The following is a 13077-nucleotide window of genomic DNA, read 5'->3' on the forward strand; positions in this document are numbered from 1 at the left end:
TCTTTTATTATTTATTGTAAGCGATTTATTAAAGTGCACGTTGCTTGCAGGGGGGAAACTTTGAATGCTATATGTATTCTGAAATACACACATTTCTATTATAAAAAGAATCATGACGTTTCTTCTCGGTCCTTTGTAACCTGCATTTCTCCAGTGCGTACAGAAGGCATGGTTAATAAAAATTGCATGTTTGGTGTCTGAGTCACAGAGTAATTTTGGCAGTGAAGTCTCATTTTATGCTTTAATTCTCAACATTAGTTTGAACTTCCTATTTTTTAATGTTTTTGAGAGCGAGGGGCAAGAAAAGGAGGAGACTTTTCAACACGGTGACTGCTAGTGGCACCACGGAGGGAAGGGCAGAAAGTGGTTTTAGAAATTCAGATTCATATCTGCTGCACCAAGCTGGCAGCTCAGGCTTGCTGAGCGAAAATGGGAAGCTGTCTTAATTACACCTTTGGGGTTTCTTCCCCCCCCAGTTCCTCATTAACTGGTGTGGTAGCTTTGTGATGGTTTTAGCACCGTTGACAGATTAATTGCTTCTGCCTCAAGTCAACTGGGTGGAACGTCGGGCTATGGGGAATCGGTTTTCTGGAATCCAAGGGATTCAACCGCTCACATGCAGTGTACTGAGATGGAAGTACAAGAAAACAACATTATATTTTCTGAAACAGAATATGCCCATTTCCTTTATTGAAATAAAACATCGGAGGTGCCCCCCGGGTAAAATGAAGTTCAAAGGTGAGGCTTGTACGTGGGAAGGGAGAAGGTACCGTCACCCACACGGGCAGAATTCAGGCAGAGATACAACAGGCGTTGATCGTACGCAGCAAAGCATTTAACCATGCGTTCACCTGTAAGGATGTGTTTGAACGCTATTACATGTATGCATTACGTGCGTGGAAGTACCACTCCACCGCCAGCGGAAACGGTGCAGCGGTCGCCCTGTGATGTCCCTTCCCTGCCCTCGTGTCCTTTCCTCTCCGTCTCTTCAGCTTAGCCTTGTCCCACGGCTGCCCTTCCTTCCCAGGGCTGGGCTTCCTCCTCCTCCTCTGGTGCTGCCACCCAATTTCCACAGGTATCCCTCCGGCTACCTTCCCCTGCAGGGCCGTGGGGGTAATATGAGGCTTCCTGGGATCTTGCTGTGCTTGTGTGCCTGGGTGTTATGATGTTGCCCGTAAGACTGGTTTGTGAAACTAATCCCTTCTTCAAAGAGATTAGACTCTGGAAGGGAAGGAAGCTACAGCTGCTTTAATGCTCTTAATCTGGGAAGTCCCTAGAACAATGTTCTTGGTTGCTTCTGGGGCATTTCCCGTCTAATTACAGTCATTTATAAGAGACCTGGCACAAGCAAGGGGTCTGATGTTTAAATAATTACAATATTAGTTTTGCAGAGGTGCAGCACTTAAGTCTGAATTCTGTTGCTGGGACCTTGTGTCTGTCAATTGTTGGTACTTTCTGTAACGCTCCCCGACGTTTCACACGCGTGAAGACAAAAAGGCTGTAGACAGAACTTGCCAGTGTTTAAACCAAACTGCAACATGTTGCGGAGTTGCAGGGCAAGAACTGCAACCCAGTCACTTAACACTTCATTTTGTCATAAAGACAGGAGAGAGGTGCTGCGCTGTGCTCTTGCTATGAACCAGGAAACCGAAGGAAGGGCAACAGGCTGGAACAAAGAGACCCAGGAGCTGCAACGATGTTTGCGAGCCTTGCGGAAGAACCTCCAAGAGCATCTGCACCTGCTTCCCTGCTCATTTTACACACCACCACGAGCAGACCCACTGCTAATTTTCTGTTGAAAGAACCCTCTTTGGTTGTGGTCCTTAAAGGTCTTGATGCTTTGCTCAAACGCCAGCCTAAGTACCCGAAACTGGCTTCTCCCGAACGCCATCGCAAGTGCCAGCAGGCATGTTGAAGCTAATAGGGGTTGTGCAAACTTCATTTGGTTTCTGCGTGTTTGAATGAGTTCGATCCAAATGAGCGATGTTTCTGTGTGATACTTATTCACACCTCTGTCATCCCACCGATCCTCGTGTTGCGTATGGACTCTTGCGAGCCCACGGAGGTGTCGTGTTAAAATGCACTCTCCGTTTTGCACAATCCCAACTGTAGCGCTGCATAAACAGTAACTGGTTCACCCTCCCTTTGCTCGTGAGTGACAGGCAGATATTTACTTTACGCAGCTAGAACACCTAAGGCAGTTATCCAGACGTGGGACACCATTGTACACCGGTCTCATTACTTCTCAGGCAGAGGGGTTTTGACAGACCTGGACTGACTTTTCACCCTGTGTGTTGGGAGGAACTACTCCAACAATAAAGATCCCTTTCTTCCATTTTTATCTGCATGTGACTGCTACTGATAAGGGTGGGAATGACATGAATTTTCGTAAGTGTGTAATCCATCTCTTCAGAAGGCTTCCTGCATCTCTAGAAATGCATTGTGCATCCTGCTAAATGGTCTCTCTCAAGAAGCACGATTCACTTTTGTGAATGGGAGTAGCTCGGTGGTATTAGATAGCTTCCCCCCAAAAGATGCAAAGAAAACCCCTAGAAATCCAGAAAAAATCCCAGAAAACCCCCAGGAAAAAAAAAAACAAACGGGCTCAGAAATCATATTCTGCTCTGTTACATCACCAGTGTCTGTAAAGTAGATCTGGTTTCCACCCACAGAACTTGGAAGAGAGCTTACCTCTGCCTTTAAAGATAGCAGTCTGTACCCCAAAGAAAGACATCAACTACATCAAGCTCAGTAGGTGCAAAACAGTCACATTTCTGCACGCCTTGTATGTAGCATTTAGTGTATTATTTGACAAGCCCAGAGGTAACCTGCTTTCGGAAGAGGAGCAAGCGCTAAACAAGTTGCTCAGACTCTCACCGGAGGTGTCTGGCAGAACCGGGCGGACATACGTGGCCACGGCATGGACTGGCATGCCAAGCTCTGTCCTCCTGGCAGGAGGACACGAGACCACGAAATGATGCCCACGTGTAGGTGCACCCGTCAGGTGTGTGACATACGGCTGAGTCTGGCGGGTACACGGTTGAAAAACGTTCTCAAGCAGCCTCTTGTCTCTGGGAGGCATCCATTCAACACTTGGGCTTTTAAACTTTGCCATTAAAAGGCTGCTGTTTTGGTATAAAGGGCAGCCTCAGCACGGGGCAGATGGTACTTTAGCTCAGTAGGGCCCTTGTAGTCCATGTGAAGCCGGAGCCACAGGTGGCCGGGGTTTGAAAGCGCCTTTTCCCCTCTCCCTCTGTGACTTTGCCATAACAACTGGAATTTGTTAGACGAAGACGTCTGCCGCAGTACAGGATGCGGGCTGGCAAGAGGCTCCTCTCATGTGCTCGAGGCAGGACCAGAAGCCACGCTTGAAGGGGATGATTAATGGAAGGGAAGCTGCTTTACCCAGGGACTGAAGGGAGCACATCTTTCTCAGGATGCTGCTTTGCTTGAGAAACACGCTTTTAAAGTCAATCCTGCAGCTACGTAAACTAACAAGGAGGCTTTCAATTTCAGCTTTTTTGTTACAGAATCTCGCATTGCCTTTACATTTATATATTTTGGAGAGAAAACGATGTACAGCACTAGACTTTATCCATCTGGTCTTTTATCTGAAAAAGGGAGCGTACAGTTATCTTGTCCCAGACACTTGTGCATGTAAGGGAGCAAAGTGAAGAAAGACTGCAATAACCTTCAGAGTGGTTTTATTTGTTCTAGTGCTACAGACGATGCAGTGAGGTAATCACTACCATAGCTTTTTACTGTGCTTAAACAGCTGTCATGTTTATTAGAATAAAGTCCACACCCAAAAAGTAGCTTCTTAACACAACTGGCTGCATTTTCTTAACTGATGCACAAAGTTCTGCTTAAAAGGCTGTGTTTAAGAGCATAGCATAATGATTTAAACATACAGCTACAATGACAAGTTTTATAGCAGTAATATTAACAGCACAAAACCCCCACAGCTCGTCCTAATGTTTTAATACACTTGAAGCTTGAGTTGTGGTTGTCTAACACCTCTAAAATCAATATAAAATGGAACAACTTAAGCTTTAAAATTTTCTTTGACTTTTGCGTCTGCTGTGAATCTTTCCAGATTCTTTAGTCATTTTGTTTGGCCTTATTCCCCTCCAATATGTTTCTTTTAAACGTAGAAGGCTGTAAATCTTAATTTTTATTCTACACAGATGAGAAATCTCAGTTCTGTAAATGGGCATAGCGTTATATATTCCTAAACTCTAAAACTTTGCATCAGTCTTTCTGGGTGGTAACTTGGTTTTGGTTTTTTTGTTGGTTTTGTTTGGTTTTTTTTTTAAGGTTAGTATAAGGGCTGATTATCAAACTGATGTTGCTCACCTGAATCAGTTCTTGTCAGTAATTTAAAACACCTGGTAGAATTGCCATAAGAGTTTAACAAGAGCCAAGTGAGGTATGCAGCAAATACCCTAAAAGGCAAGGTAAGCTTGCTGCAGATGAATTCATTTAGTCTTTTTGTAAATTTCAGCTTCACATGGCTTGAATTTTTAAAATGCTGAACAATCCACTGCTGAAACAGGATGCTATTAGCTAAATGCCTGTGGGGCTCAATTTCACATATCAGAGAGCACACATTTTCATAAAAATACAAAAAGAAAGAAAATAAGCTACACCAGAAGTAATGATTTTAAAAACTCAGGTATTTGTACACCATGCTTTGCAAGTAAGATTTGTTTAGCGGGTTTGATGATAGCATTACAAGGTTCTGTATGTCGAAGCCAACTAGCCAGCTGCTCGTGTTAGTTTATGTGGTGCTTTAACCATGATTTCATGTTTATTGAAAGGGTACAGTAGCATACTGTTACTCAAAGCATAGCAAAAATATACAAAAAACCCCCAGATTTTCCAAAATATTTGAATGTCCAAAGAGTTAGAGATACTTGGTAACTTAATAAGAAGAAATTCTGTCACCCTGACCAATCCTCCGTGTCTACGTAGCTCCCTTGCTCAGCGCACACGGTTTGGGTACAGGTTCCATCCCCCAGCACTAGGCAGCTTTTGAAGTACCTAAGTTTTAAACCAGCAGTGCTCCTCCGTTTCTTCTTCTTCCTGGCCTAGTGGAGAATTAGTTCAATTAGCTAAGAATTTGGGGATGCAAGTCCTTACATTTTCTTTGTTTAGCTCAGCTTGTCTGGAAATTTTGTTTTCTGACCGCTCAGTTTGTTGGTTGCTTCATTTCCAGAACAGTGCTGTCATGAGGAGTTACGATTGCAGAGAGAAAAATGACTAGGGTAAGTCCCCGGCAGGAAGGAGAAAAGTCTAATGGAGATGCAGTGCAGAAAGGCAACCAGGGAAGGTGCATTCAACGCTGACCTGTACTGCTAAGCAGCTAGGATGTTGCATTTTTAGACAGGATGGAGTTGTATTCGTGGGTAAAGTGAATTTCTGCAGTAATCCCTGCAGAGTATTGGTCTGACCAGCTTGCCAGACTCCTTTAGACAAAAAGCAGTTTCACTGCAAATGCTTTTCAGGACCATATATGCAACCCTGACACCCATGTGATGCCAGGCGTGCTTGGGGGGGGTCACCTGAGCCTTCTTGCCTCCAGGTTGAGTGTTGCAGGGCGTTGGTTCCTGGTGGTGGTGGGACTATGCCTGGGCTTTCGCTTTTGCATAGAAAGGCTGGACAGTCTGTACTCTTGATGCAGGGGATCAAAAAGCAACATGAAGATAGCATGTAGATTTTTCATTTCTCATTTCAGAGAAACCTAGTTGGTCTTTCCACTCATCAAATGGATCATGGCAGGTGAACGGAACACTCAGGTGAATTATTCAGCAAATGTTCTTGCTTTCATTTCTTTTATTTCTTTCATTTTCTTTCAGTTGACTATGATCTATAGCCACCTTCCCTCATCTTTTTTTTTTCCCATTACCAGGTAAGCATTTTCTTTTTTACAGATGGAGCATTTTCTCTCAAAGCTGGAGGCATCTGGCAGGAGTTGTGGCTACAAGGGGATTGCATCCCCTGTCAGAGGAGGCTGTTGACTTCCAGAGGTGCCGTGCCTCCATGCTGCCTTCACCCAGCCATGTCAGCTTCTTGTGCCATTTTAGAGATTACGTGGGGCTGGTTTGAAGTTTTGTGCGAAATATGCTTCGCTCAGCAGAGCTCCAGAAAGGCACTTTTGGGGGATAAGCTGTTGTGATGTACTGCTTCCTCACCTCTCCTCAAATCCCAAACCACTGGGCTTAGCATGCACATGGTCAGCACGAGAACGTATTTCCCTATTTGCATTTATTTGCCATTTAGGCAACATTTAGTCAATATTCAGCACTCTCAAACCTTGAGGTCTGTCCTTCATGCTCAGCATAGCTGTTCACCAGCGGTGGCCCATACCGATAGGTCTCCACGCTCTCAGATGGTTCCGACTTTGTGGGGACCGGGTCATGCTGGTAGAGCAACGCTGACTTTATCATCCCAAAGTCTTCCTGAATCTTCATCCCTGAATAGATAGCACCCGAGACATTTTCTGCCATGTGGGTATAGCTCTGAAGATTTTTCACATCACAGAGGTTGTCGCTGTATTTCAGCGCAGACGGCTTGTAGGCTTGGTAGGACACCTTGGTGGTGGTTGTGATGACAGTTTGCAATGGCGGGGCTATGGAAGAGGGGCTGGGACCATACCTGCAGGGGTAGTCCCCACCATAGTAAGGGTGGTTAGCGCTCGTTTGCATCTGTCCATAGTCACTCCAGTCTCCGCTGCCAGTTTTTCCCCAAGCTGGTTTCAGTCCGTAATGTCTGCCAGGGTTGTCGAAGCTCTTATCATGGGCCGTCACAGCGTTGTAGTGAGATCCATTCAAACCGAGGGGGTCAGCATCGATGGCAGGACTCGTCAGATCTTTGTAAAACGGTGGGTAAGGGCTAGAGCTTATAAAGGTAGGAACTCCAAAGTCGTAGCTGCATGGCCTGGGCACGTAGATCCTTGGATTGGGGCACTTTGGGTACGGCGATAACTGGTCCTCTTGAAAGCTGGCTGAGTCGTAAGATGCTTTGTAGAGGTCAGTGTTTTGCAGTGAAGGGTAAGACTGGGCTGGAATTGAAAAATTGGCGTCTGTGATGATACTGACCCTTTCTGGGCCATCCACACAGGGCAGATTCTGTAGGTTATTGGCATAACCGCTGCTGTCGTGGTACCTTCCTGCCTGACAAGGACAAGTAGATCTTTGAGATTCGGGAATCGATACTGCCCGCACACATATATGTCACAACACTTGAGCTATTGCTCATTTCAGCTCCAAATGAACAGATGTAGCGTGGTGTAAAGCTTTGTTTTGCCCTGGGATCCCTAGTACATGCTTATGACACCTTTTTAATTGACTAAAAAAAAATCTTAACTTACCTCTGAGTTTAGAGGTCTCTTTTTCTGGGAATGGTGAGAAAAGGACATTTGCTTCTTAATTGCACTTCGTCTTGCCTCTGCCTCCAATTTGCTCTCTGGCCTGGGGTGGTCATGGACTCCTTTAGCCTAAATTAGGTTTAACAAAGAATTAGATGTGAACTGGAAGGGGATAAAAGAAGAGAAAATGCAATGGTAGGTTGAGAGGAAGCCACAGCATGGTCTGTGGTTTGGCACAAGGGAACAGGGAGGAGAAACTAAAAAACAAGGGGGGATTAAATGTAAAAATAAATAAAATAAATCATGACTTGCGGGCAGCTAGAAGAAAAAAGCGAGGGAGAAGTCAGTGAGGACTGGATGATGAAGGAGCGAAGGTGTTACCTATGTTTTGTGACATTCAGGAGTAGCTGATTACAACCAAGGGAAAAGAGATTATAAATTTAGTTTGGTTGATTTTCTGCAGTCCAGGATCTCAGTTCTGCTTTACAACAGCCATCACTAAAACAGCATAAATAGGCTTTAAAGAGGTTCCACCCACCAGATGACAAATATTCTCTACTCCAAAAACTGTAAACACCTTCTTGAAGAGGACTGAAAAGTGTACCCTGGAAAGCCATCCAAAGATGCTCTGCTATTGAAACATCTGTGGATACGCAGATCTATGTATCCAAAGCTGTATTGACATACAGTAAAACAATATTCTACGTGTCCTTACACATTACATTTTCCTAAACGGACCTCCATATAGCCACTAATACAAAGTAGGAAACTTCAAATTGCTTTTAAAATGCCGTCCTTTCTCAAGTAGAAATTAATTTTAAGAGAGGATTTATCTACTATTTTGATGGTAAAAATATTCAGTTTTCGCATGTCTGTTACAGAATATCTGAATAATAATACTAATAATAAAAAAACAGGTGAGAATTTGGGAATGTGGCCGGTTTGCTTCCATTTACTGACTGGAGAACAGAATTCACTGCAGTGTGGGTCAGGGGAAAAAAAATAAAATCATCCAGCAGAGAATGTAATCTCATAGAACAGAAGCTTTTTGTGAATTTTTATTCTAATGTTGCTAAAAAAGAACATATCAACATGAAATTTCAAATTTTAGCTTTCTAAATTTCCTTTTTTCTGGCAAGTTTTTAAATTATCTTAAAATTCAAAGGCTATTTTCACATGAAGTAGAATTTTCACATTTCAATTTGTGCAATTTAAGTAAGGCTTTCCTTTCCCCATTTATTTATTTTAATAGGAAATAAATATTAGGTCCTCGGTGAGATTCGGTTGTCAGACACACCAGGGTGCAAGACAACCTTTGTGTTCATATCTGTGTACTGTAAATGGGAAAGTTTTAGACAACTATGAGTTTATGATTAAAATTGAATATAGTTAACCCTCAAGTACTGCTTTTAAAAAGACACCCAAGTGTTATTATTTTATTTGTTCTTGCCACGTTTGTACTACAGAGGAATTCAGTCATGGACCAGAACTCCACCGTGCTCACCATGCCCAGTGTTACACAAAAACAAGGAAGAAAAAAGGGGAGAGGGAAAGAAATCTCTCTACGTGTATAGATATAGCTTTTGTGTATAGAGATAGGCTTTTTGTGTATGTGTATGCACATGTGTACGCGTGCTTTTTACCTGGAAAAATATTGCTTTGCCATCAAGCCTCCAGAAGTTAGTGACTGGATAGCCACTGTGTCCTCGGCAAGGAATCAGCTCGAGGGCTGAGTTACAGTTCGGGCAAGCTTTCTCTGCGAATAGAGATAAAGAAACTACTGAAGACACAGGTTAAAGGCAAGGGTGTTGTCTGAGAGTAAACAGAGCTCAAGAGCAATATGATCAGCCTTCACTGAAATTCAGATTAAAATATGATGTTCAAGGAAACGCAACATAGTGGGATCCCTAGAACATGCTTATGACACCTTTTTAATTGACTAAAAAAAATCTTGACTTACCTCTGAGTTTAGAGGTCTCTTTTTCTGGGAATGGTGAGAAAAGGACATTTGCTTCTTAATTGCACTTCGTCTTGCCTCTGCCTCCAATTTGCTCTCTGGCCTGGGGTGGTCATGGACTCCTTTAGCCTAAATTAGGTTTAACAAAGAATTAGACGTGAACTGGAAGGGGATAAGAGAAGAGAAAATGCAATAGTAGGATGAGAGGTAGCCACAGCATGGTCTGTGGTTTGGCACAAGGGAACAGGGAGGAGAAACTAAAAAACAAGGGGGGATTAAATGTAAAAATAAATAAAATAAATCATGACTTGCGGGCAGCTAGAAGAAAAAAGCGAGGGAGAAGTCAGTGAGGACTGGATGATGAAGGAGCGAAGGTGTTACCTATGTTTTGTGACATTCAGGAGTAGCTGATTAGAACCAAGGGAAAAGAGATTATAAATTTAGTTTGGTTGATTTTCTGCAGTCCAGGATCTCAGTTCTGCTTTACAACAGCCATCACTAAAACAGCATAAATAGGCTTTAAAGAGGTTCCACCCACCAGATGACAAATATTCTCTACTCCAAAAACTGTAAACACCTTCTTGAAGAGGACTGAAAAGTGTACCCTGGAAAGCCATCCAAAGATGCTCTGCTATTGAAACATCTGTGGATACGCAGATCTATGTATCCAAAGCTGTATTGACATACAGTAAAACAATATTCTACGTGTCCTTACACATTACATTTTCCTAAACGGACCTCCATATAGCCACTAATACAAAGTAGGAAACTTCAAATTGCTTTTAAAATGCCGTCCTTTCTCAAGTAGAAATTAATTTTAAGAGAGGATTTATCTACTATTTTGATGGTAAAAATATTCAGTTTTCGCATGTCTGTTACAGAATATCTGAATAATAATACTAATAATAAAAAAACAGGTGAGAATTTGGGAATGTGGCCGGTTTGCTTCCATTTACTGACTGGAGAACAGAATTCACTGCAGTGTGGGTCAGGGGAAAAAAAATAAAATCATCCAGCAGAGAATGTAATCTCATAGAACAGAAGCTTTTTGTGAATTTTTATTCTAATGTTGCTAAAAAAGAACATATCAACATGAAATTTCAAATTTTAGCTTTCTAAATTTCCTTTTTTCTGGCAAGTTTTTAAATTATCTTAAAATTCAAAGGTTATTTTCACATGAAGTAGAATTTTCACATTTCAATTTGTGCAATTTAAGTAAGGCTTTCCTTTCCCCATTTATTTATTTTAATAGGAAATAAATATTAAGTCCTTGGTGAGATTCGGTTGTCAGACACACCAGGGTGCAAGACAACCTTTGTGTTCATATCTGTGTACTGTAAATGGGAAAGTTTTAGACAACTATGAGTTTATGATTAAAATTGAATATAGTTAACCCTCAAGTACTGCTTTTAAAAAGACACCCAAGTGTTATTATTTTATTTGTTCTTGCCACGTTTGTGCTACAGAGGAATTCAGTCATGGACCAGAACTCCACCGTGCTCACCATGCCCAGTGTTACACAAAAACAAGGAAGAAAAAGGGGAGAGGGAAAGAAATCTCTCTATGTGTATAGATATAGCTTTTGTGTATAGATATAGGCTTTTTGTGTATGTGTATGCACAGGTGTATGCGTGCTTTTTACCTGGAAAAATATTGCTTTGCCATCAAGCCTCCAGAAGTTAGTGACTGGATAGCCACTGTGTCCTCGGCAAGGAATCAGCTCGAGGGCTGAGTTACAGTTCGGGCAAGCTTTCTCTGCGAATAGAGATAAAGAAACTACTGAAGACACAGGTTAAAGGCAAGGGTGTTGTCTGAGAGTAAACAGAGCTCAAGAGCAATATGATCAGCCTTCACTGAAATTCAGATTAAAATATGATGTTCAAGGAAACGCAACATAGACTACCAAGCGTAACTGAATGGTATGGACTAGAGCTGCATACTTGATACAAATGCTAATGAGTTAAAGGATTATAGATCCATTTCGCCTTAAGTATTTACAGACAGATGCTGACGAAATTTGGAACTAAATGTATTCATCACACTCTTTGCAATTACGCCTTAGTCTGCATGCAAGTGAGGGCGATCCCAGTTTAGAAATCAGGCCCAACTGAAAGAAATGGGGTCCCTTGGGCATCGCGGCTCTCCTTGGGTGCCCCTCACTTTGCTGCTTCTGCCGAGCCTTGTCGCATATGGCGGGGCGAAGCTGCAGCCTGGCTCCGCCGGGCAGAGCGCAGCTCCTGGCGCACACCACCACCCCCAGGCAGGACTTCTTCAGGATCTGGCAGTTGTGATTGTTGGTGTTGCGCATGGCCCAGCCGCTGAGGTGTCTCTGCGCGTTCTTCTCCTCGCTGGAGTAGATGAACCGCACGTAGCCGTCGGGCCATTCCTGGAAGGCGTCAAAGTGCTTGGGCTCCTGCGGCAGGGCAAGCAGAGGTGAGAAAGCAAGGCAGCAAGGAGGAGAGCAAGAGAATATTAGCAGGATATTGCAACCTGATGTTTTTGCCCTGTTACAAAATACATAATGGGGAAAAAAGGGCTTTTTCTAGGACCACCCAAGCAGCAGGAAAAAATTTATTGAAAGAATAACTTATTCAGAAGTGGTCTATAAAAGGGGAAAGGCAGTCTGAGCTTCCATGTTTCAGAAGAAAGCCAGGATCCTTTCCTCTTTTGCCTCATGATCCGTAATAACATGGTCTCTTGTCACAGATGCCTCTGTGCGGTGATGTTACTCAGCCCTAAAAGGTCAGCCTTGTTACCAGAACTTGATGAGTGGTCTGCCACTGCTGTGCCCAGGCAGGACAGAAGCCGCCCCGCTCATACCTGCTATTAAGTTCTCCTCATTGTGGGATTGTGCACCTGCAGGCTGGAAACTAGAAGTTTTAGCTAAGGAATAGTTTCTTAAAGCGCATCTAATATAAGTTGAATAAGGCTTCTACCAAAAAATAAAAATAAAGAAAATTGCCATTCCAAATATACTTCCAATATACGTATAGTAGTTTGGAGAAAGAACATTTCAATTTGGGACGTTGCTGGCTTTCTGGAGTTCCTTACCAAAATGTAATTACCAGAACAATTAAAGAATTACTAAGATTTTAAACTCCAAATATTTACAGTGCAAGTAAAGAGTTCCTGCAACAGTCATTTAACATGCGTATGTACCACATGTGAGCAATCGCAGTGAATGCAGGTAAAGTACCAGCGTTTACAGCGTTAAGCCGTTCTATAATTGCATGGGCTCTGTAAAATTAAATAAACTTTAAGATGAAAAAAACTGTGAATTAACAATGCGTTTGGAGCTCACAACTAGGAAAGGAAGTGGAATGCTCATGGACAACAAAATGTCACATCAATAGACAAAATACTGAGATGGCTTTAATTATGTTAGCAGAAAATAGTCAATCCAAGCTTCTTTTTGACATTTCTTTAAATGAGGAACAAGGGAGAAGAAAACTGAACAGTGGAGCTGCAGATTGGTTTAGGAGTTCATATAAAGCTGGCCAACGCTGCGTATCAAATCCATATTTTTATTACAAGTCATTTCGTAAGGATTACTGCAGCCCACCCAGACCCGTGTAATTATATTTGGAAAGGTGCGGGATAAGTAAACCAGCCGTAAAACGAAGCTTTGCTCAGAGGGAAGGTTTTTCGCCTGGCACCCCAGCCCCCTGGCCCCGCGTTATAGCCGGCTGGTGATTTCCTACCGCGCCCCCCCGGCACCACCCCCGCAGCCCGGTACCTGCGGCAGCTGGCG

The 13077-nt window shown here is 42.9% G+C and overlaps 1 protein-coding gene across 1 annotated transcript; it reads right to left on the reverse strand.

Annotated features, from left to right (window-relative positions):
• Nucleotides 1-6293: 6293 nt before the first annotated feature.
• Nucleotides 6294-12144, reverse strand: GCM2 (glial cells missing homolog 2 (Drosophila)). Its single transcript, XM_009326542.1, has 5 exons — nucleotides 12083-12144; nucleotides 11487-11830; nucleotides 10969-11081; nucleotides 9330-9455; nucleotides 6294-7175 (listed from the first exon to the last, which is right to left on the reverse strand). The coding sequence occupies exons 1-5, from the start codon at nucleotides 12142-12144 to the stop codon at nucleotides 6294-6296; spliced, it is 1527 nt and encodes a 508-aa protein (XP_009324817.1).
• Nucleotides 12145-13077: the final 933 nt, after the last annotated feature.

The sequence above is a fragment of the Pygoscelis adeliae genome, unplaced genomic scaffold, assembly GCF_000699105.1.
Source record: "Pygoscelis adeliae isolate BGI_AS28 unplaced genomic scaffold, ASM69910v1 Scaffold186, whole genome shotgun sequence".
Lineage (NCBI taxonomy): Eukaryota > Metazoa > Chordata > Aves > Sphenisciformes > Spheniscidae > Pygoscelis > Pygoscelis adeliae.